The sequence below is a fragment of the Pteropus alecto genome, unplaced genomic scaffold (genome assembly GCF_000325575.1).
Source record: "Pteropus alecto unplaced genomic scaffold, ASM32557v1 scaffold61, whole genome shotgun sequence".
Classification (NCBI taxonomy): domain Eukaryota; kingdom Metazoa; phylum Chordata; class Mammalia; order Chiroptera; family Pteropodidae; genus Pteropus; species Pteropus alecto.
The window spans coordinates 4,406,820-4,429,963 of NW_006434835.1; the positions used below are offsets into that span (position 1 = coordinate 4,406,820).

The window sequence follows — 23,144 nt, forward strand, 5'->3', positions numbered from 1 at the left end:
CCCCCGGGGTGACGCGGAGGCCCCCGGGGTGTGACGCGGAGGCCCCCGGGGTGTGACGCGGAGGCCCCGGGAGTAACGCGGCGGCCCCGGGAGTAACGCGGCCTCTGTGGTTCTCTAGATGGGTGTCTGTGCTTCAGAACAGCAAGGAAGAAGCGCTGAACAACGCGTTCAAGGGCGACGACAGCACCGGAGAGAACAACATCGTCCAGGAGCTGACCAAGGACATCATCTCCGAGGTCCAGAGGATGACGGGCAACGACATGTGCTGCGACTGCGGGGCGCCAGGTGACCACCCCCTCTCCCCCCCCCAGCTCCGAGGCCCCACCCCTGCCTCCCGAGCCACAGAACCCGGTTGCTAACTTTCCCCCTCGTTTTAAATGGAGAGCTGGTGTAGCTCAGCGCGGCTGCGGCCACCTGGCACTTGCTTACTGAGCACATTTGGATGGCACGGGATGTGGGGGGCATCCCATGAGGGGGCCTGATGGAGCTGAAAGGATTTAATGCTTTCTGAGACATGAAAACTGAAGTGCAGAGCGAGGGCGAGATCAAGGTCATCGAGTCACCTTGACGGCTCCAGAGGCTTTTCCCGGGTTTGACCCCACCGGCCTTTGTCCCACCACGTGGAACTTCCCACCCTGTAACTTTAAGCCGCGGTCTAGACTGTGGCCCTGGAAGCGCCGCTTATTCTGTTAGCTGTCGATCTTCCCTATATGGAAAACAAAGGAACCAGTCGAGGGGGTCCGCAGGTCGCTTCCAGCTCTACGTATCTCGTAAAATGAGATGTTAGCTTGTGCATTTTGATTAAGCCTATTAGGGCCTTCATTTTTAATGGACATAGAGTGTCACTGTAGATTTTTAACAGCTAGTATTTTAAAAGTTTAAGGAGTTGGCTCATTCTCCTAATTAAGGTGGAATGGTGTTGGCGTCGGAATATGGAGCAGGCTTTTCTGAACCTTTATAGATGAGAAAGACTGTGGCTCAGCTGGGGTGGTCCATTACCTTTTCACTCCTCAGATTCCGACAATTTTTATAAGCAACCAACACAACAAAAATGGAGTGGTGAGCTGAGAAATGCCACGAGACCGAAGGCCGTATTTGGGGGTAATTTGAGGACTGGCCTCCTGGGATCTTAGACCCATTAAAAAATATCTTCTTGGCAGGACCTTTTAAGATCTCTTTGGGTCTTAATACTTTAGGGAGTGATAAGTAGTGAATGGTGCTTCTTCTTAAGGATAGTTTAGTACTTGGACTTTGAAAACACTTTCTTAAGGAAGTCAAAGCTAAGCAGATTTCTGTTTTAAAATGCTAAGACAACGTGAGTGGTTTAAAAACTTGATATGAGGTGGGCTAAATGTACGCTCATACCTGCCAAAAGCATGGCACAGTTGGTACGGTAGAATAGTGAAGGGGAAACACAGATGCCCGGAAGTATTCCCTACTGTGGATAAAATTTTTTACAACTTGAACATTTGAAAAATAACTTCACACTTTTTTAGTGACTAGGGTTGTGATATTTACCTGCTGTGCGTTTCTAAGGACAACGAGCAATTCTAAAGAGCATTGTACTTATGGTCTGTGATAATGTGCTCGAGTAGGTTTTATTTTGAATTCCATTTTCAGTAAATTCAGCATTCACCCGTCAGGTACTTCTTGAGTACCTACTATGTGCCACACACATAGTAGGGTGCCTCAGTGAGTAGGTAACACTGAGGAGGAACACGGTGACATGGTGCCAGTGTGGGTTTGAGCCCAGGTAAAGGTGGGGCTGAAGCCTGGCTCTGCATCCACCTGCAGCCCCGAGTGAGGCCCTTCTGAGCCCTGAAGGTGCCGGCCCTGGTCCCCTCCTGGGACACCTTCCGTACGCTTTAAACGAGGTATTATGTGGAAAGAGCTATAATTTCTGCCGCTCTCACCGTGTGAGCTCTTACTGCTGCTTCCACAGCACGGCATGGCACGTGGCGTGTGGTCTCCGTCGTCGTTATTGGCGTCTTTGCGAACATGTGGACGAGTGCATTCTACGTCAGTCCACCCCGTAGTAGAGGACTTGGCAGGCCTCCTGTTTCTCCCTTTTGCTGGCTTGAGCCGGTTGGTGATGAGCATGGTCTGTCGTCAGGACAGCCCTCCAGGGACCGTGGCCACTAGAGGGCACCGTGTCCTGTTCATTGTTGTTCACATAGCACCTGTCTGCCACTCAATAAATGAATGGAAGGATGGGGAGGCAGAAGCATAGGAAGAGGAGGGAGGAGAGACCTGTGCATATGTGTGTGTTGAATGTAAATTGTTGGTAATTATGGTGGAATGAAGGTACTGGCTGCATCAAGGATCAAAAACAGACTCATGCTCAAAACCCCATGTTTAGTAATTAAGCAGGAAAACGTCCCGACCCCTGACCCATTAATTACTGCACGCCCCAATCTCCTCTGTTCTCCTTGGCAGATCCCACGTGGCTTTCCACCAACCTGGGCATTCTGACCTGCATCGAGTGTTCCGGGATCCACCGGGAGCTGGGGGTTCACTACTCCAGGATGCAGTCCCTGACGTTAGATGTGCTGGGAACATCCGAGCTGCTGGTAATGTTCAAACCCTTGACTTTGGGATGGAAGTAAAGGAGCCGAAAGCTAAGTTTTAATTTTGGCACTCGAATCTATTTTAGTTTCTTGAAATTCCACTGGGCGGGTGGTTGTTGATACTCGCCAGATGGATTTGGGCAATTACAGACTCATTGATAATTGCTCCTTCTCAGCTGCTAGTAGTTGAGGTCGCTTCTTGTTGCAAAACTTTATTCTTAAGTAAATCAAGTAAAATGAAACTCATAAAGAAGCGTTGAGACCAGGGTAAGGTTCTGGAATGGGATGTCGGCATAGTCTAGTTCACATCGTTCATTAAACATGCAGAACCTGAAGCCTGGCAGTCAAGGGCTCCTCCTCCCTGAGTCATCGGTGGGTTCCTGCCAAGTCCGTGGTCACTGCTGGGCTTCGCTGCCAGTGCATTTTCCTCTGCCCCTTGCTGTCCCCCTTTGGGACAGATATTGGTCTTTGCTTTTATTGCCTTCGTTCCTGAAGTCTTTCATTCTTGAATCAGTGAAAACACACAAGCCATGTGGTACAAATAGATATTAGGAGGTCGAAACATTTTCTGTGAAGTGTCCTACAGAGTATTGAGGAGCAGGGCACATCACATGTAGGTGGTCCTTTGGGGCCACCTGAAACATGATCCTTTGCGGACCATTTTTAAAGTCTATAATTGCAGGTTAGAGAGCACTGTTTGAAATTTTTTCTTGGAGTAGCTGGACGTCGGACAGTAAATATTAAGTGGATATTGAGTGCCATTGATTTTAATGTCAAGAGCAATAGTCTTGACACAAAATCAATTATTGTGGTCAGTATATCTCTCAGGGGCCATAACTCTCATCGATGACTCCTCTGGATCCAACATGTCTAAACTCGTAATGCGTTTGTTTGAACCACTTTGTCCTTCCAGCCTTCCCTAAGAATTCCTTTGTGACCCAGAAGGACCAAGTAGGGAGCAACCAGAGTGGATTTTGGTCACCCAGTCAGTAGCATCCCTGATCACTTCAAGTCTAAAACTGAGCTGGCCTCGGCCAGACCCAAGCAGTGTCCTCTCGGCTGCACACTGGCTCTTGGTAGCGTAGCGATGCGGACAGCCTGCGTCATGGAGCTGTGTGTGTACAGGCAGTACTTTGGTGTAGATTTGAGACTCTCACTGTGTATTTTCAAAGAAATACAAATCACTTCTCAGTAAGCACAGGTAACCTATACTGATTTTCTTAAAACAGTGGGAAGCGAGCATTGCGTGACTTACGGTGAAATAATAATCGCTCATTTTGTGCCGGGCACTTTGCAGAGCGCTTGTGGTATTAGCACACTTGCCCTTGACAACGGCCCTGTGGCCTGGGTACATCATCCCCACTTTACCGAGGAGGAGCTGAGGCTTAGATGGTTTTAATGTGCCCAAGGCCGTGGGTTGCTGGAGTGCTGGAACTTGGTGCGGGCCCCTTTAACCTGCGTCCAGAGCACGCACTCTTCACCTGTGAGGAGCCCGGGACATACACTGGCCTTTGCGGTGGGTTGGCTTGTCCTGTGTCACTCCTGTACCCCCTCGCTCCCCCATCCCATCACTAACAGATACCAGGCCCCTGGTAAGGGAGCCCTGCCATGTCGTCTGCCTGTGCACGTGCCGTTCTCGCCCCCACGGGCGCGTCTCAGGCTCCGGGTGCGGGTCACTGCGTGGAGCGGGAAGCGGGTGCTGGGCACCGCCTGCCAGAGGCTTGCCAGACACTTGGAGCAGTCAGAGTGACCACAGAAACAGGCAGTAGTGACACAGAGCCAAACCACTGGGAAGGGGGGGTGAGTTTTGAGTATCAATTACTTTTCAATGATTTTTAAGTTATGAGTTTATGGAATGTAATTTTATCTCTCATGAATGGGAAGGCGCTCGACTCCACCCCATCTGTGATACCCGCTTACGTATGTCCCAGAAATTGAACCGCTGGTCTTCACGAGACTCGCTCACCTCCTGAGGAGGGAGACACTGAAAGAGGGTGAAGGGAAATGTTTTCATCTGAGAGTGTGAGGCGACTCTGATCCCTAGGGGGTCCAGATCCGAGGTTTTGTCCCCCAGAGCCTCTGTTTGTGTTTTCTCGTCGGAGTTTAGAGTTTGGCCGACACTCAGCCATCACAGAGAAATCGGGCCGAGCCTGGTGAATTCGTATGTGCAGATATTTGCAGAATCTAATCTCTGCCGTGGCCTCAAACTCTCCCTTATCTAACTGTCCCTTTTCCTCAGTGGTTATCGGAAAGCAAGGGGAGAAGGCCCTGAGCCGTGTGGGGTGTGTCTCCACCCCCTGCTTGCCCCCGAGCTCCGGCTGGTGGGCTGGCTTCTCACCCCGACGACCTTCCCGTGTGCCAGGACCGCGTGCACGACGTCGTGTGCAGACCCCTTCTTCCTCAGCCGTCAGGTTATGTGATAGGTAGAGAGTGTGTGTCGGGTCTTAGCATTCGTTTGTAAAGCGTGAGAACTACAAGCCTTTTAAAGAGCCAGGTTATTTTATTTTTGCTTAGACAGTCGGATGGCTGAACAAAGGATTTTCCGAAGGCTTCAGACACGCACATGTGTGCATGTGTGTGCGTGTGTGTGTCTGGCATGTAGTAAAAACCACAGAACGTTAGCTATCATTACTATCTCTTCCTCCAAGGTGACCTTAATAGAATCTGTTCAGAAGAACGAGCCACGTGCCCCCACCCCGTCCCCCGGCCGTCTGAATCCACACAGACCCCCCTCTGGCCGTCTGCTCCCTGACAAACCTTCCCGCTCAGAGCAGCAGCGTCAGGGTCTTTGGTCTGGGTCCTCACGGCGTGTTCTCTTGTGTGGCACACGTCAGTGAGCCCTCTCTGCGTACCCCGTAGAGGACACGACAGGACGAGCTGGGGAATAGGTTCCCAGCGTTCGCGAGGCTGCAGCCTGGGCACGGCGCTTCACAGCGCTGGTCCCTGTCTCTAGGTGAGTCGGTCCCGGAGCCCACACCTCGGGGTGATGCGCCGTGACAGGAAAGAGGCTCTGGGTGGCTGGACAGAGACAGCGGGTACACAAGCTGGGATTTTTGCTCTGGCTGGCACTGTGTTCCTGAACACGCGGATGCTCCCCCCACAAAACGTCGCTTGTGTGTTCCCCTGTGGCTGCAGCATAGCCCTCGCGGTAAAGTCTTTTCCTTAATTCTGTAAGTTACTTTCTGGACGTGGGTTTGCAAACAGTGTCCCCACATGGTCTGCTGTGACGGTGTCACCACATCCTTTTTAATTCGTTTTTGCTCGAAGCACACTTGATTTCCATGTTAACTGGGTGGATTTCAGCAGCAGCCATGAAGGCCGCTGGCTGGTACTCATCTTCTCTTCCTCTGCCTGCTTTCGGAATCACTTCTCCTTCAGTGGAAGGAAACGGGTAACTGACGCATTCATTCGATTGGTTCAGGGAATCGGTGCCATTTTTACCGCGTTAGCCTGCACCAGCTTAGTCCTCAGGTTTAAAAGCAAACCTGCTTTCAGAAAACCTCCCGATGGCAAGCACAGATACATGAAAAATAAATTTCTTTCTTAACATAGGTCATCGTTTCAAAACTGATTTTCAGGCCACACGTAAAACAGTATTATTTGTACAGAATATTATCATATGATCCATTTCACACCATAAAGGAGATTTGGATATTACACAATTGAATTCGAGTTAGTAACTTAAAAATTCTTCTTCCATCAAACTGAAGAACAGGGTCGAAAGCCTGGGGAGCACACGTCGCTGACCGGGGCCTCTCCCATGGCTTCCTCCTACCTTTCCTCCATGAGGCCGTTAACAAGCCGTCCAGCATGAGGCAGGCCTCTTCCCAGCTCCGTGGGCCCTGCACGGCCCGGTGTCTCCGGCATGTGCGATCCTGGTCCCCGTCCTCGGCGTGCTTCCGTGCCGTGCGGGATCTCGTGCAGGGCGAGAGTGGCAAGCGGCCGTCTTGACCGGGTTCCTCTCTGGCGTGCCTGTGCATCTCGTCCTCACAGTTCTTGGCACGGGCTTCTTGTCCCGTTTTAATTCATCGCAGTCTTGCTAGACTGAGTTCCTTCAGGCAAGAGCGTGTCAGTGCCCAGCGCCTAGCACACCCGAGGGGTCGGTGTGCATTCACGGACTGGCCTGTGGCTGGGGTTCGCTCCCTGCGTGGAGTCTGCCCCGTGTCTGCCTCGGCGAGCCCTCACAGGCCTGGGGATGGAACCCTGGGAGTGGAGGGCACGTGAGCCGGCCTTCCTGCTTCCTTGGCTCCTGCCCACGTGGCCTGCTGGGCCCCCGTTTTCTTGACTTGAACCTGCAGCCTCCATCTGCGAGTGCTTTGCTTTCGTCGATGGTTTCAGAGGGCTTCTCTGCAGGCTGAAGTCTTCACTGGAACTTGGCAAAACTGTGAGGCGGCACATTTCTCGGCATTGGACAAGTGTGACGCACGACGCGGTGGCTCCCTGGACCAGCTGTCCCCTAGTACACCAGCCAGCGACAAGCAGAAGGGAAGCAGCTTTCTGATTCCTGGGGAGCTCTCCTCGCAGCCCTCGCCCATCTGCTTGTCATAGATTGGAGGGCGTGCGTGTTCCTCAGTCACAGGGGCACTGCGGCTGGTTCTGTCACTCACCTGGAAATGACTGTGCTTGGCTCAGCGACGGTGTCCACGCTACATTGGAAGATGGCGTGTTAACTAACGCACGCCTGTTCCAGGCAGGGGCTCCGACACCGAGTGGGGTCAGTCCTGGATCTGACACCGGCTGCCCAAGAAACCCTTCGCAGGCCGTCAGCCCCTGTCACCTGACGTGGCGTGCCACCCTGACCATCAGCCCGTCTCTGGGGGACTAATGCAGAGCCTGGAGTCTGGCCACCTGACTCTGGCCTGGGGACTGGGGCGGACTTGGTTAGCGCGTGGTGCTCGGGACCATCTGGGAAGCTTTGGTGACTGGCAAGGACAGGGGAAGCTGAGGAATGGTCCTCACCGCCGTCCCCCTGTCCCTCCGGCCCCCTTGCACTGTTCCACGTTACTGCCACCAGGAAGCGCGCTTTCCGAACCCGCATCCCTTTGGCTGTTCCTCCAGCCGGTTCCCTGGAGAGAGAAGGAGCCGTTCAGGCAGCAGCTTTGTCTCCCGGGACGTCCCCAACAGCCCTTCTCCGCACAGTCCGCTGAGAGCGCTCCCCACTGCATCGTCAGCAAGGACGTTAAAATGTCTCTTCCGTCCACAGCACTGGGCCGGGGGCCCTTTCGGGGTATTTTGTGTCGTTAGACATCGGAGACGCTGGCCTGGAAACTGATCTCTCTGTCAGGCGCTGAGCGGGGTGCTTGGACGAGTGAACCCCTGCTTCTAAGGAGCTCCCGGTCATTCGGGGTTCGCGCCTCCGTTCGGAAGGGTGCCAGCTGCCATCCTGTCGGGGCGGCTCTACTAAGGCACACGGTGACATTTATCTTAGTGCCTGTGTGTCGAACGCCGAACAGTGCCAGGCGTACAGTAAGCGTTAACGAACATGTGTTCACTTAATTTTGAACAAGTCAGAAGGTCGATTGGCGAATGAGGACCTTCCATTGGGAACAAAGGCTTTATATTTTTAGCTCTTCAGTTCACTGAGTGCTTTCGCCTAAGTGGTCCCATTTTACCGTTACTACCACCCAGCAAGGTAGGTATCGTCCCCATCTTACTGATGGGAAATCGGAGCTCTGGTAAACTGACTTACCTGCGGTCCCAAAGCCAGGAAATAGAACCATGCTTTGAACCCAGATCTTGGCTCCCAGGCCCAGTGCCCTCTCCCCTGCATCAGAGCCACCTCCTCGCCGGCCCAAGTCGAGGCAGTCAGGTCCATTTTTGTCACATCACGGGTGTTCGAGGGAGCGGGTAAGGACGGAAGCCACGTTGGGCCAAGTCCCCCCCTTTCTGTCACACCCGCGCTCCATCCGGGCACGTTCTGAGAACACTCCTCTAGCAGGCCTGCTGCTTGCTGCCTCTCGGCTTCTATGGCTGCCTTTGGGGTTTGGGTTTTGTCCATGTTTATTAAAGGCAAACCACTTTATTGCGCTATTTCTTAGTGGCCGCTAAATAAATCATCAGATGGATGAGGAGCATGTAGCAGTGGGAAGCATGAATAATTGAGTACCCTCAAATGGACTTTTGTTTCTGCAGCTCGCCAAGAATATTGGGAACGCAGGCTTTAACGAGATTATGGAGTGTTGCCTTCCAGCCGAGGACTCGGTCAAACCCAACCCTGGCAGCGACATGTAAGTGTGGGACCGGCTGTCCTCCCCTCCCGAACGAGGGTCGGCCCCGTCCCCGAGCCTGACAGGAGGGGAGTGACGGGTTTGGCTACATCAGATGTTTCTTTAGGGAATAAATCGGCCTACGTTGGTGTTTTTTGTTTTGTTTTGCTATTTTAGTCATCTTAACCTTTTTGGGTGTCCACACAGATGTTTGGTGGAGACTCTGGGTGTGGTGAGTGTCGCCCCCTGCTGGTGGTGTGCGGGTGCGATCGCCTGCCGGCCCCGGGTGTGCTCACTCCCTGTCTTAGTTCTTTCCAGGTAAATTCCGAGCCACCTGAGAGGGCTAGTTGTCACAGAAACACGATTGTGTATCGTTCTCTTTCCCGGTGTCCTTACAAATGTGGAGTGTGTTGTTTCCTTCCAAAAAATGTTTGCTGTTTTACTGTTAATAGCAAACCTGACCAAGAAGCTTCTGTGCCTCATCACACGCATCCAGCTGGCCCGTCGAGGCAGAGCTCACAACAGGGGCTTTTCCTGCCAGTCTTGTCAAGCAAAGTACGAATCACGCAGGTCACACGTCTCTGAGCGAGAGGTGGACGGGAGGCAGACGGGCCAGCGCAGTGGACGGCCTGCCCACAGGAGGCCTGGGGCTGGTTTATCCGCTAAAGCTAAAGTGTGATGCCCAGCGAGGCAGGCCGAGGAAGGGGAGGGGGAGGGAGTTGTCTCCAGGCCAGTTAAAAGAGACAGCACCTGCGTTTGAGCGGTGAGTCCAGATCAGTGCTCTGGCAGGAGAGAGAGACACGTGATAAATGGAGCACGTAAAACTCGTTTACAGAGGCAGCGCTGCCCTTGGAGTGAGCCTGAGGTGCACTGGTGGCCCAGGCCTCTGAAAGGACACTGGGCAAGGGAGCCGGGAACAGCAGCTTCAGGAGCAACTTTACAGATAGGAGGCAGTGTGCAGGCCCTTTCTAAAAGCAGAGAATTGAGATTTTTGTAAGCATTGCAGCCGGGGGGGGGGGCGGGGGGCACATCTTTGGGAAGCAGAGGTTGTGGGATCTGTGTTCTTTTGTGTTCAGGTGAAGAGACTTAATACAGTGGGGGAGCTTAGAACTAGAGGAACGAGCAGACACATGTCCATTGTACCCCTCCCGGCTCTCAGGTGTCTGAGGTGAGCCTTCGGTTGTGCCGGATTAGTCAGCTCCCGTCTGAGGCGTGCAGCAGGCTGGATAACGCGTGGTTTTAGAGACCAAGCACGAGGCTTGCAGAGTTACTGTCCTCTCTCGGTGAAAGTCTTGAGTTTCGAATCTTTGCCCTTACCCCAACCTGGAGAGGTAGAGCAGGACACACATCCAGTCCACACCTGCTCGTGGCCCCAGGCAGGCGGGCTGCCAGCTCTGAGCCCCCCTCCTCTAACGCGAGCAAGGAAACAGCCCCCCGCGCCTCAGAGTCGCTGGGGCTCCAGCGGGAAGATGGAGTGAAGCACATCTTACTAGGCTGGGGTCAGCCTGCCGCTTGCTCACCAGGATTGGGCAGCGTCCATTCCACACACCCTGAAAAATTGGGCCCCTCTCAAACTAGGGTTCAGTTGAAGAGTGACTGAGAAGTGAGCTGATCCTTCTGGGGATCACCGGGAGGTCCTGTTGAGTAAAAGGAATTGCATGGTCATTTATTTACTGTTTGACACTTACTCTCACAGTGAAGGTGATTTCCCAAAATGCTGTAATGTCAGTCAATTTTGACAAAGTATATAATAAATAATTTCTTCTGTGTACCAAGAGTACTTTATAAAGGCAGAAATTTTGTTTATTCTGGAGCTAGACGATTCTCAAAAATGCGTACTATCTGCTTGGAACCCTACAATATAAATGTTTTGTCTGCATCGAGACCCCCTCCCCGCCATCCTTGGCACAAATGAAAAAGACATTTAAGTTTACTCCTTCCTTTTTTCTGCAAAGGAGGGCAGAGACCGATGTGAGGGCAAGATGCCACCCGCCTTCTTACCTCCTCGGCTGAAATCGTCAGCAGGCCCCCTCTGCTCCTGCAGCTTTCGAATCTGTTCTAAAACATTTCATCCCACATTGTATCATACCTAGGCATTTACATATATTTTCTGATAAATTACATCTTATTCATCTTTGTACTTCCCACCACAATACGTTGCTTGTTCTGGGAAGAGCATATTTAATGAATCAACAAATCAGAGATAAAGTCCCAGCTCTGTGGTTACTTAAATAAGCTAGTATTTCCAGGTAAAAGGAATATGCTATTTCTGGCTTTATCTCAGAACAACATGCCATCTACAGAAAAATCTGTTGGTGGGGAAGCCAAAGACTCTCTGACAGCCTGTGAAAACCGAGCTGGGTTTGGGGGTGCTGGGAGACGTGCGTAGGCGGGAGGTTTGGTCTGCTTGCAGAGGCCGGGACCATTTCTCTCCTGTGATTCGGGACCCCTGTGTATGCTCTGTCCTCCAGAAGTGTGAGAACCTCCCTTCTGGACAACATGCCAGCTGTATCGTTATATTAACCTCATTGCTTTTCTTCAAAAGCCTAAGCCTTTCGAGAAGGGGGAGGGGCAGAGGAGTCACATGGTAGTAAATGTCCTTTACAAAGCCATGGGCAGGCGGGCAGGCAGACAGGCAGACAGACAGACTGACCGCCCAAGAGCACACCTTCTGACAGAGGGCAAGCCAGGCGGTCTGGGGGTGACGCGCGCACAGCTGTCGAGGAATGTGCATTACCTGGGGGAGAAGGCACACACCGTGCCATGTGCAGGGACCTTGGCAAGCGAAGGCGTGCGACTTGCACCAGGTGGCGACGGCAGCAGCTCGGTGAGGTGGGGACACGGAAATCGAGGACGGGAGTGGAGACGCGGCGGAGCACGCAGCCCCGCCCTGCATGTGCGTCATCCACCTGCACGGCCACCTTCGGGACCCGGCCGGGCCCCGGGAGCCCCACACTGGGCCTCGAGGCCTGTGTTGGAAACGAGGGTTTCGACGCATCATGAAAGTGCTCAGGGCGTCACAGCGAACGCGGGTGCTGCAGTGGTCACGTGGTGGCTGCTTCCCGGTTGACGTCACTCTGCCAGTGCTGCTTACAAGGAGGGTGGGGGCGAACTAATGAGCAGGTGCTGCACGTGTTTGAACGGAGGCCCTTAGTCACTTACAAGGCGACGGTGTTTGATTTCAGGAACGCCAGGAAGGACTACATAACCGCCAAGTACATTGAGAGGAGATATGCAAGGAAAAAACACGCGGATAACGCGGCGAAGCTTCACGGCCTGTGCGAGGCCGTCAAAACAAGAGATATTTTTGGATTACTCCAGGCGTATGCTGATGGCGTGGATCTTACAGAAAAAATCCCGCTGGCCAATGGACATGTGAGCGCGTGGCTTTTGCCACTTGGAGTAAAAGGAAAAGGGGGTAAAGGGAGCAAAGCGGGCAGGGCCGTGAAATCGAACGCTGACGGCGTAGCACAGGGCGAGCGAGAGCTCAGGCCAGGGCGGTCGGGTCGGCGGTCGGGTCAGCGGTCGGTCCGTCGCGTCCCCGCGCTGTGCCTCCACGGGGGCTGGTGTGGCGTTTCCTTCGCCCGCACCTCTCGCCCCTCCCCCACCAGAAACAACGCCATGGGGTGTCTTCCCCTCACTTTCCAGAACTTTCAGAAAAGGCAGCGGTGGTCGCATCCCCCACATTGTCAGCTGAAGACAGTCCAGGTCTTAGCGCCTCGTGTCCTTAGTACAGGGACAAGGACAGAAAGATGGGAGGAGTTCGATAGGACACCGCCAAATCCCTCGTTACTTCCCGTGGAGCGAGATGTAGGACCAGCCTCCGAGCTGCAGGGTCCCAAGGGCAGAGTCTGCTGCGGAGGTCGAAGGGGGCGCTGTGTATCTTAGTGACAGATTTGTGAAAGAAAGAGTAAAAGGCTTTTGGAAGAGAGATACACAATGTCATTTGTGTGGGACACAAAACTGAACGTTCCCCCTTGGGATTCTGGGCCATTTCTCTTCGGTCTGCAGGAGCCGGATGAGACCGCCCTCCATCTGGCCGTCAGATCCGTGGACCGGACCTCCCTTCACATCGTAGACTTTTTGGTTCAGAACAGGTGGGTGCTCCGCCACTGGGGGGCGTTTAGTTTTGGCCCTTGGTATTTCCGGGGAAGGTGTCTGGTGCTGGCTCACCGCGTCAGGTGTGGCTGAGGCGCTGGGATTTCCCCAGGTCTGAGCATTAATTACGGGACAGGAAAAGTGTCACGGGTGTGGGGCGCTGGTGCCATCCTACGGAAGCCTGGGGTGCGCAGGAGGACACCCCTCACAAGGCCTGCACAGCTCTGCGTTGGGTGTCGAGGACCCAGGGAGACACCAGGCCCCTGGCAAGCAGACTGTCCATGGCCCCCACCATGGGTCGAGTGTCTTGTCTCACGCCTGAGGCACACGAGTACCTTTCCGGGGTGACCTGGTCTTGTTTTATGTGAGAAGAACATTTGAAATCTCCTCACAATTCCCCCTGAGCCAGGTTTCAGGGCCAGTCCAGGGCGAGCAGGCCCAGAGGAGGCTTGGGACCCTGGACTTTGGGGAGGTGGCCTTTCCCCTTTCTGGCGAAAGTATCAATTATAAGGTGGAAAAGCTCGTTCTTCTGTGGGACAGGACAGGCCATCACCGGTGGGGAAGCGGGTGGGAAGGCGGGTGGCACAGCGGCCTCACCCTCTCCGGCCTTCTCTGCCATCGCCGCTGGTTCCCGGGGCCTGGGGCCGAGGACATCACGCCCACCCGGCAGGAGGACTGAGGGAAATCCTCCGGGGCTGCTGGCAGCTTGCCACTCTCCTGCCCGCGTCTCGGTCCCCTGCCCGGGCCGGGACTCACCGCCTGCCTCTTCCCCGTTCTCGCCAGTGGGAACCTGGACAAGCAGACGGTGAAAGGCAGCACGGCCCTGCACTACTGCTGCCTGACGGACAACGCCGAGTGCCTCAAGCTGCTCCTGCGCGGCAAGGCGTCCATCGAGATAGGTGAGCGCCATCGCCCTGCTCCGGGGCAGACGCTGGGCGAGGCCACCGCACTCTCTAAGGAGAAGGCCGCCCCCGCCCTGTGTTCTGCAGGGCGCTGGGTCTGCCCTGCAGCGGCATCCGCCCCGTTTGGCAGACGCCAGCATTGGCGGGCATCGTGTGGGCGCCGAGGCAGAGGACAGGCCCTGCGGCTGTCACTGAGGCGGTGGATTTGCTCCAGGTTTGGGCGTTGTGCCCTCCGGTCCCTAATCCACACCCAGGATCAGCCGGGGCAGCTGATGTGCTGTGGAGGACACTGTTCACTGTCCCTGCCTTGACCATGGGACCCTGATGTGCTGGCGGTCAGCTGGCCAGGCACAGTCCAGCCCGAGGGCAGCCGGCTGTGACGAGCCGTGACGGAGTGCTCGCTTACGAAGGGCTCTTGCAAAGAGAAAGGAAGCACACATCTGTTTGAGAGTCAAGTTTTTGTTTTTCAATCCCCACTTCATTGACTGAGGTTTATTTAGAAGAAAGTGTACAATTCCAGATTTGTAGACAGCTTAACAGGAAGTGCAGCTTATTGTAGCAGGTGCTGCAGCTCCATCAACAGTGCTTTGGTTAGAGTTATGATGGACCATTTCCTTCGACTTAGAGTTTCCATATTGGCTTTCACTGGTTGGCTGCTTCAGCAGTTTGATTTTCACGGTTAGCGCAAACCTTGTCTTATAAAATCTTACTACACACAGCAGTTCTGTACAGTCATGACACAAACTCAGCCCTGAGTAAAGCCAGCTCACTGCGGAGTTCATCAGTCACGTGCAGTTTGATGTAGTGCTCCCCCTCTGTCTTGTTAATTGTCTCTTGATGTCACACGTCACTGGCTTTGTTGTGATGCTTCCCCTTGCCTCCCTCCCTCAGCCAACGAGTCAGGAGAGACCCCGCTGGACATCGCCAGGCGCCTCAGGCACGAGCACTGTGAGGAGCTGGTGAGTGTGTGGCCGGCGTGGGTGGGCGCGGACGTCCCAGGACCCTCGGGGAGGGCTGCTTCTGAGCCCGGCAGTGTGGGTCCTGATCAGATCCCAGTGTCCTCGATGGGACGACTTAGAGAAAGTGTTTTGGGGAGCCTTTCCAGAGGCGATGACCACTCCCCTCCAAGTGACGCCTGGTTGGTATTCGCTGGCTGGACGTGTTGACAGCGCCCCTGGCGTTGTTGTCTGGGCACGTGGAGCAGAGGCCAGGAGGCTGCCTGTCCTCTGACGTGTCTAAGCTGTTGGTGCGACCCTTCGCGTCAGCACACCAGAGCTGGCTCTGTTCCATCCCCCTGCCCAAAGCGTTTGGGTTATTGTGCACCACCTTCTCCTGTCCCGTCCTGGAAGATGAGACAGTGTGGCCAGTGGACAGAGCCCGCTGGGGTCAGGCGGACCCTGGTTTGTGGTGCGGTCCCACCGCTGTGACTCAGGAAGGCCATGCCAACTCGCCACCATTTCCGTTTTTGTGACGTGGAGACGGTGACGCCAGTGTGCGAGGTGGTCGTGGGAGTTACTGTTGGACTCTGTGAAGTGCTCAGGAAATGGAAAGGCCGTAGGTGTGTCGGATGAGTAACAGGCACTGTTCTGAGCACTGTTTACTGACTCACGTCATCCTGACAACTGCTTTTTGGCGTGGCCTCTGCTGCTACCCCCATTTCACAGACGAGGACAGCAAGGCTAAGCAACTTACCAGAGGGCGCACAGCTACTCTCTGGCTATGAAGATAATTAAGCTCTAATGTCACAAGACCCCTCTTGTAGCTAATGAATTAGCTTCCTTCCAGTTCATGTAGTGGAACCAGCCATTCACCATCCTTGAGAGAATTGAGAAGACAGTCTTTCACGTTGTCTTCTGCAGGGCTCAGTTGTCTCGTGTCCGCTGGGGAAGGCGGGGTTCACAGCGGGCACTCGCTCGTTCTGTGCAGGTTGAGTTTGAGCCCAGGTGCTGCTGTCCATACTTACGGGCTGGGCTGCCCGTCATCCTCAAATAGATCTCACTGTCCTTGCCCGCGGGCAGCGCTTTACAGTGTACATAGCACACGACGGGAGTCTCGTGGTCGTCTGGATTAGGGAGGGGGCTCTCCTGAGGCCCAGAGACCGGTCGACGTGGCCGGCCTCGTACTGCAGTCCCGGGCCCCTTCCCGCCAGCCAGTGCTCTCCCTCCTGGACGTGTTGGTGGGTGCCCGCTCCCTGGGGCTGCGCGGGGCCGGGTGCATGAGCAGCGTCACCCACAGTCCTTTGTTCTCCTCAGCTGACCCAAGCCTTATCTGGAAGGTTCAATTCCCACGTCCACGTCGAGTATGAATGGCGACTGCTCCATGAAGACCTGGATGAGAGCGATGACGACATGGACGAGAAACTGCAGGTCTGTGCCGGGCTGTCAGGCGTCGAGAGTTCTGTAAGCTCATTCAGAGCAGCGTGGTTTCTGGCCTGTGATTAGGGCAGAAAGCTGTTTTGTAGGAAATACAGTTCACTTTTTGCTTCCACTGATTTCGTAGGTTTTGGTTTTACCCCTCCAGCCTCCCAGCTCCCACACGGTACTTTAAAGGAACGTGGATTATGCCATCACAGGTGGCTGCTCACCTTTGGGTGTACGGGACCTTTGATGCTTTGGGTTTTAGTGGAAACTCACGCTCTGTGGATGATGTGACAAAGAACCTGGTCTTCCCCAGTACCAGTGACCGCGTTCACCTAAAGGTGGTCTTCACATAATAACCAACATCATTAAATGACCCTTGGAGCTCATGGGTCGAGCGGTTTCCTTTTTCAGACGGGGTCACTGAAGCCACGAGAGAGGTCCACCTGGCCACAATGAAGCAAGTATTGAGACCGGCTTGGGCCAGACCGGGGACTCTTGCCTCCTCGTCCAGTTCCCTTCTCGTGACACGTACTGTCATGCACACTCGGGGATGCCAGAAAGCGGCCACCTTCACACAGGTCTCAGAGTGAGAGTCAGACTGAGATAGACTGACCAGAGAGCCCACACTGCAGCCACCGTGCTACTCGTGGGGAATGGCGTGTTGTTTTCTGTTTTCTGCAGGTCTTCACTGTCCTGCTGTGTTATTGAGGGTGTCTCGTTATGTACGTGGCATTTCCGAAACCCAGCGGGCTACCTGTTGATGGAGCCCTTCACATCCATTCTTACTGTTTCTTAGAATAAGATGTTTCCCCAGAGTTAGCTATAAAACAGCGTCAGTGAGAAGAGCTGAGTGATTTTACACTTACTGCTCTTAGAAGAAGGAGAAGGTTTGAAATGCCTGGCCCGGGGCGAGAGCCTCTCCATCACACACACCACATTCCCGTCCTGTGGGCAAGTGACACAGCCGGTGGCATCACCCGAGTAAAAGTCCAGCGGCCAGTGCTCTGGCTCGGGACCCTAACACTCATCCACGCACTCTGTTTTCAGCAGGGAGTGGCGGGCTGGTTCGCTCACACAGCCCTGGGCGTTGTTGGACCTTAAAAGTATGTGTGGTCTACGGCCACGCCCCCCTGAACAAGCCTGATCCCGTCTGATCTCAGAAGCTAAGCAAGGTCGGGCCTGGTTAGTCCTTGGATGGGAGGCCACCTAGGAAGACCAGGTGCTGTAGGTGTAAAAAATAAGAAATAAGAGATTGTAAGCTGACAAGTCCTTGCAATCTGTGAGGTCAACCAAGGGTTGCCTCACCTAAAAAAATAAATAAAAGTATATGTGAAGAGCCAGTGGCCATTGAATTCTGCACACCTGAGCGGCGTCTGAGCTGGTGGGCTGGCCAGAGCCTGGCGGAGCGAGTACGTCTATGAGGGGAGGAGCGGGCACCGCAGACGCCGACACCTGCTTGGCTAGCGCTGTGCTCGAGAAGCAGATGAGAAATAGGGTCAGCGAGGTTAAGTCATTTGCTCAAGATCATAGCTGTTTAACAGAGCTGACATTTGAAGCGTAAGTTAGATCTCGTTTGCCTAAGTCATGATTCCATGCACGTGACCTTCAAGTAGGACAGGGGTCGGCAAACTTTTTAAAGGGCCAGATAGTAAAATTATAGACTCCTGGGCCTAAAATATCAGTCTTCGTTGCTACCACTCAGCTCTGCCAGGTGGCTCGAAAACAGCCACAGACAAAATATGTAAGTGACCGGGCATGGATGTGTTCCAGTAAAACTTCATTAACAAAACCAGGTGGGGGCCCCACAGGCCATGAGTTAGACGCATGTCAGGGAGTCTAGTTCATATGAGAAGAAAACTTTGCTCTCCCCTGAATTAGCCATACCGCTGCTGGGGGGTGGTTGCACCTGGCTGCCCAGCGCAGCTGTACTGCAGCCTCAGAAGGCAAGCCTGCGAGGGCCGCTGCGGTGGAAAGTGGGGCGAGGCTGGGGGAGCTCTGGCTCGCGAAGGTGAAATGACTTGTTTTCACTGAATGGAGCATGGTAAATCATGGCTTTTTTTTGTTTGCGTGTGTGTGTGTGTTTCCATTAAGAGACGTGATAAAAGCGAGTTTTAAGTCTTGCAGCTCTTATGTAATAGTCGAGAGTCGGAACGCACCGTGCCCAAATGGAAGTGGTTGGTGTGCATGAGGTCGTCACCAGTAGATCGAACACTGTGACCACGAGGTCACTGTGTCTGCGTTTCACACACCTGCCCGCCACCCCTCTGCAGCCCAGTCCCAGTCGGCGAGAAGACCGGCCCGTCAGCTTCTACCAGCTGGGCTCCAACCAGCTGCAGTCCAACGCTGCGTCTTTGGCCAGAGATGCCACCGGCCTGGTCAAGGACAAGCAGAGGAGCTTCGTGCCCAGCATCTTGCAGAACGAGACGTATGGAGCCATCCTGAGTGGCAGCCCGCCACCCAGCCAGACCGCAGTCCCCAGCACCACCAGCGCCCCGCCCCTCCCCCCGCGGAACGTTGCCAAAGGTACGACCTGCTGGCAGCCCTGCCGCTGCACGGCTTGGGGTTTGGCTTTGGGACATTTGTAGTTGCTTTACACCCAACCAGGTGACACCTGGGCAGCATCGGGACGGTGGTTTTCTTCGAGGCCTTTTGTTCCCTAGTCTGTCGTTCGCTTCCTAAAAGAACTCCATCGTTCCTAGGGTGCCGGTGGCGGTAGTGTCTTGACTTGCTGCTCGTTCTGGGCAGAGGTGTGGCGTCTGCGTGACTTGGGGAGCACGGGGTCCCACCAGGGCAGGCCCGAGGCGGGTGGGCCAGCTCCTGACGCCGGTCCGGTCCATCAGCTCTCTGCCCGCAGACCCTCTTTCTGGTCCTTTTCTCTCTTGCTTTTCACCCCTCACGACCCCTCCCTCTGCCTTCCCTCTTCTTTGCTTTATTTCCCCGGCCTGTGCTCGGCCAGCCAGTGGCCCCTGTGGTTATTTCTCATCTCCGTGGTCCCCATGAAATGAAGGATAAAAAGATGCTAACTCGGGGACAACGCTCAGGCTAACTGTAAAAGTGCAGAATAGTCCCTGTGGCCGCCATACCTGATGTGCCAAAGCCACTGCCCTTGGTCACTGTCACAACATCGTGAGTTGGGCTCAACGGGTACTGCTTTGTGTTTTCACAAAAATGGAAAGCGAATCCCCTGAAGTTAAGTATTTGCCTGGCAGTGAAGTGGGACTGGCCACGCTGCTCCCGAGGCAGGTTCAGCCAGGGCCCTCGGAGGGCTTCCCACGGGAAGGAGGGACAGGCGCCTCCGTGGGGCGTGACTTCCAAGCACCATGGCTGCCGTGGGCTACAGGCGGTCACAAAACAAGCCCCCGATTGCGTTAGTGCAGTGGCTGCTCTCTGGGAGAGGAGCGTGGCTGGGTGTCGGTGGCCTGGGCTGAGGAGTGAGTGTGGCACGCACCATCCTACTGCATCTGTGTGCGCGTGTGGCTGCCCCACACACACACTGTCCTGGGTATCTCGACCCTCCCACACAGCGCGGGGCGGTCCAGAGAGGCCAAGGAGCCTATTGCCTGCTGCATCTGAGTGCGCGTGTGGCTGCCCCACACACACACTCGACCCTCCCACACAGCTCGGGGCGGTCCAGAGAGGCCAAGGAGCCTATTGCCCGGGGCATTGAGTCACCCCTCAGGAGCAGACCCACAGAGAGGAAAGTGGGGTCTGCGCCAGGCAGGCACCTGGAACCCCGCCTGCTCCCCTCCCCAGCAGAGCCCAGCACCCACACGGCACCCAGCACCCTGGCGCCTGCATCCCAGGCAGTGTCCGCACCCTGGCTCGGTGGGGAGGTCCCTGAGCAGGAAGGAAGCTGCAAAATCACGTCTCACAGCTGCATCGTCCTCCCTGTCACCCTCTCTGGGTTCTGGCAGGTGATGGCAACAGCTGAGCTTGGGCCCCTGTGGGGACACCTCACTGCCTTCTCCCGCGATGTGTAAGACGAGCTGAAATGATGCGGCCATCTCCACCCCAGTAGAGGCTCCTGCTGACTCTGTGTCCTGTGGGGAAACGTAGTTTGCTGTGTTGGCTCATGTAAAAGGAACGGAAAGCTGTTCATCTTTATTTCTTGCTTTTCTAACGTCAGAATGAGAGGATTTCTGTCTTTTCATTTATTTTTGTGATTCCTGTGGTTAGTTTACCTTCATTTCTTCCTTGTATGATATAGATTGCACTTCACCCCTGCTAGTCCCTGGAAGATCTCCTCGTCCTTTGTCCCGTCCACACTGGGTCCAATGTGGAGTCCCCAAACAGCAACCAGAAAAGGGTGTTGATGCTGTCATGCCCACACCGGGCAGGTGTTGTCCATGGCAGACGTGCGAAGGCTCCCTCTGCATGTGGGGCCTTGCCCTGCGCGTGGGGCCCGTTTCCTCTCCGGGCCCCGCCCTGTGTTCCCTGTGCAGCCACAGACACAGGTGGCCCTGTGCACCTGAGCAGGTGCCGCTCAATGAGGAAGAGCACCGAGCTTTGTGGGGCAGAGGAAGGGATGTGACCGTGACAGCACCGTCTCCCCGCGGTGTCACCTGAGCTGCTTGGTGTCATCTGTGTCCATTTCTAGCCAGAAATACGTTTGCAAGAGGTGGGAGAGAAGACCCCTTCACCTGGTGTCTTTGGCTCGTACCCTTCTCTCCTTGTGCCGTGACCCCCACAGGCCGGGGGGTCGGTGGGGAACCTAAGGGATGGGAGACAAGCCCCCGTTCTGTAACCTGAGTGTGGTGCTCAGGGCGCACCTTTGTGGTTACGCATGTTCCTCTCCAAACCAGCAATTGCATCTGAGAAATAAAATCAGTAAGACCGGGAAAAGCAGCTGGGAATTTTCCCGGACGCATCATTCATTTGGTGCATCGGTATCTGTCTTCCAGATACCAGAGACAGGGATTTTAAAAAACCAGCGTTCTCTCTGTGGCCTTAATGCTGTTCTAGAAGGGCCATCTCTATCGTTTTATCAGGGAGAGGATCAATAATGCAGTGTTCTGTTTCTGTTTTTGTTGTGTGTGTGCGTGTGCGCCTGCCCGCATGCGCGTGTGCGTGCGTGTGCATGCGTGTGCAGTTCAGACAGCCTCCTCCTCCGCTAACGCCCTGTGGAAGACAAACTCTGTAAGTGTGGACGGTGTAAGCAGGCAGCGGTCTTCGTCAGATCCGCCAGCCGTCCACCCACCGCTGCCCCCTCTCCGCGTGACATCGACCAGTACGTTTTTCTTTTCCTTTCTCGCCAGTGGGCTTTGTGGATCTGGATGGCCAGGGGGAGCCTTCTGCAGCCGTGTGGGGAGACAGCTCCCTGGAGCCCCACGCCCAGGGCGCAGGCGCTGCCCGGTGCCCGGCGCTGCGTGGAGGGCCGTGGCTCTTCCGCCCCCGGCCCCTCCAGCCCCCGCCTCCCCCGCTGCCAAGCCCTGTCTGGCACCCAGGAGGGGCTCACTCACGCCCCTCTCTGAGCCCCCACACATTTCAGCAGCACGTCCTTCTTTCAGGCTAGCTCAGGGTTTCCTTTCCTCTGGCCATGTGGTTCTCACATTGGGCACAGTCTTCGGGATTATAACGTTTCTCTTCACACGAGAGCGAGAGTCCCAGGACCTAGGGGCCACGCCAGGGGTGGTTCCCCTCCAGCTCAGAGCGCAGAGCGGGCGTGCCTTCTGGCCTGTGAGGCCAGCCCTGGAGCTGCCCTCTCCTGCCTGCTCTGTGGGAGGGAGGGGCTCCCCTGCCCCTAGTTTTTTCCTGCCTTCCTTAACCTCACAGATAAAAGGAGCCCAGCCCAGCAGCAGAAAGTGCCATGGGTATGTGGCTGCCCGCAGAGCAGGGGCTGTGTCTGGGAGGGTCTTCCAGAGGCTGGGAGTGGGGCGGGGGTCGTCCAGCTCAGACAGCAAGGGGTCACCTGGAAGGTCCCAGAAGCCCACCTTTCTGCCTCTCGGTCTGGCCTTCTTGTGGGTGGGGGTGGATTTGCATGCTCGTCTGTCTTTTGACTTTAAAGCAGTAGAAGGAAATAGGAGTGAAAACGAAGAAGAAAGGCAGACTCTAAACCCTTCCCTCCTCCGCCTCCCTGGCTGTCTGGGAGAGAGGAGCCGCTGACTCGTAGGTGTCCGCCTCTGTCCTGAGGCAGGGTGCCGCCCAAGGGTGGGGGAGAACGCTGGCCGCTCGGGGACCAGCACTCACATCTGCCAGCGAGGGGAGTGGGCACACGTGGGCTCAGGGCACAGTGCCGCCTCACCAGCTCCGTGACCCTCAGCGAAAGCGGGCCCCCTCTGAGCCCGAGCCTCCGGGTCTGCAAAGTGCAGGGGACCGCCACGTGGCCCCGCCCCCTCTCGGCCCACAGAGAGTGAGTTCTTCACAGCCTTTCCTCAGATTGACCCGCGTGCAGCCCAGGGGAAGGGGGCGGCCCCTGGGTCCACGGGGGCAGAAAGAATTGTCCCAGGAAGGCCCGGCTCCTCCGGGCAGGACCGGTGCCAGCCAGGCCCCAGCCGCCTGGGTTGTGCTCCAGGTCCCAGGGTCGGGAGCAGAATGGTCTTGGCGGCTCCATCTTGAGTTCCAGCTGAGAAAATACTGAGGCTCACAGAAGCATTCTCTCCCCAACTGAGGCGTGGAAGGGCTCCCCGCCACTACCGTTCACCGGAAGCCTGCGGGGAAGCGAGGGCTTCTCCTCACAGAGCAGCGATAGGGAGAAGGCGCCTCGTCGGAGGAGCCTCTGGTGGGAAGGCTGGGAGTGTGACGCCTGAGTCTGACCCTCTGCCTCTCTCTCCACAGATCCTCTGGGTCCCACGCCGCCCCCTCCAGCAGCAAAAACGCCCAGCGTGATCGAAGCCCTGAGTCAGCAGAGCAAGCCTGCGCAGCCTGGGGTCCCGCTGAGCAAGGCCACGCCCCCGCCTCTGCCCCCGCAGCCACCCAGCCGCCTCCCGCAGAAGAGGCCTGCTCCGGGGTAACCACCTCCCCTCCCCGCCTCGCCCCCTCAGGGCTGGCCGCAAGGCTCCTTGCTTCTTGCAT

The 23,144-nt window shown here is 55.5% G+C and overlaps 1 protein-coding gene and 1 pseudogene across 1 annotated transcript in view; both read left to right on the plus strand.

Annotated features, from left to right (window-relative positions):
* Positions 1-23,144, plus strand: part of ASAP2 (ArfGAP with SH3 domain, ankyrin repeat and PH domain 2) — a 93,732-nt gene that overhangs the window by 60,059 nt on the left and 10,529 nt on the right. Inside the window, exons 14-24 of the mRNA XM_025045790.1 lie at positions 119-285; positions 2,437-2,570; positions 8,700-8,794; positions 11,959-12,148; positions 12,785-12,870; positions 13,655-13,770; positions 14,665-14,732; positions 16,026-16,139; positions 18,404-18,656; positions 21,223-21,360; positions 22,908-23,079. Of these exons, the coding sequence (XP_024901558.1) occupies positions 119-285; positions 2,437-2,570; positions 8,700-8,794; positions 11,959-12,148; positions 12,785-12,870; positions 13,655-13,770; positions 14,665-14,732; positions 16,026-16,139; positions 18,404-18,656; positions 21,223-21,360; positions 22,908-23,079 (1,533 nt within the window). The remainder of the gene's footprint in view (positions 1-118; positions 286-2,436; positions 2,571-8,699; positions 8,795-11,958; positions 12,149-12,784; positions 12,871-13,654; positions 13,771-14,664; positions 14,733-16,025; positions 16,140-18,403; positions 18,657-21,222; positions 21,361-22,907; positions 23,080-23,144) is intronic.
* Positions 17,246-17,364, plus strand: LOC112478530 (annotated as a pseudogene).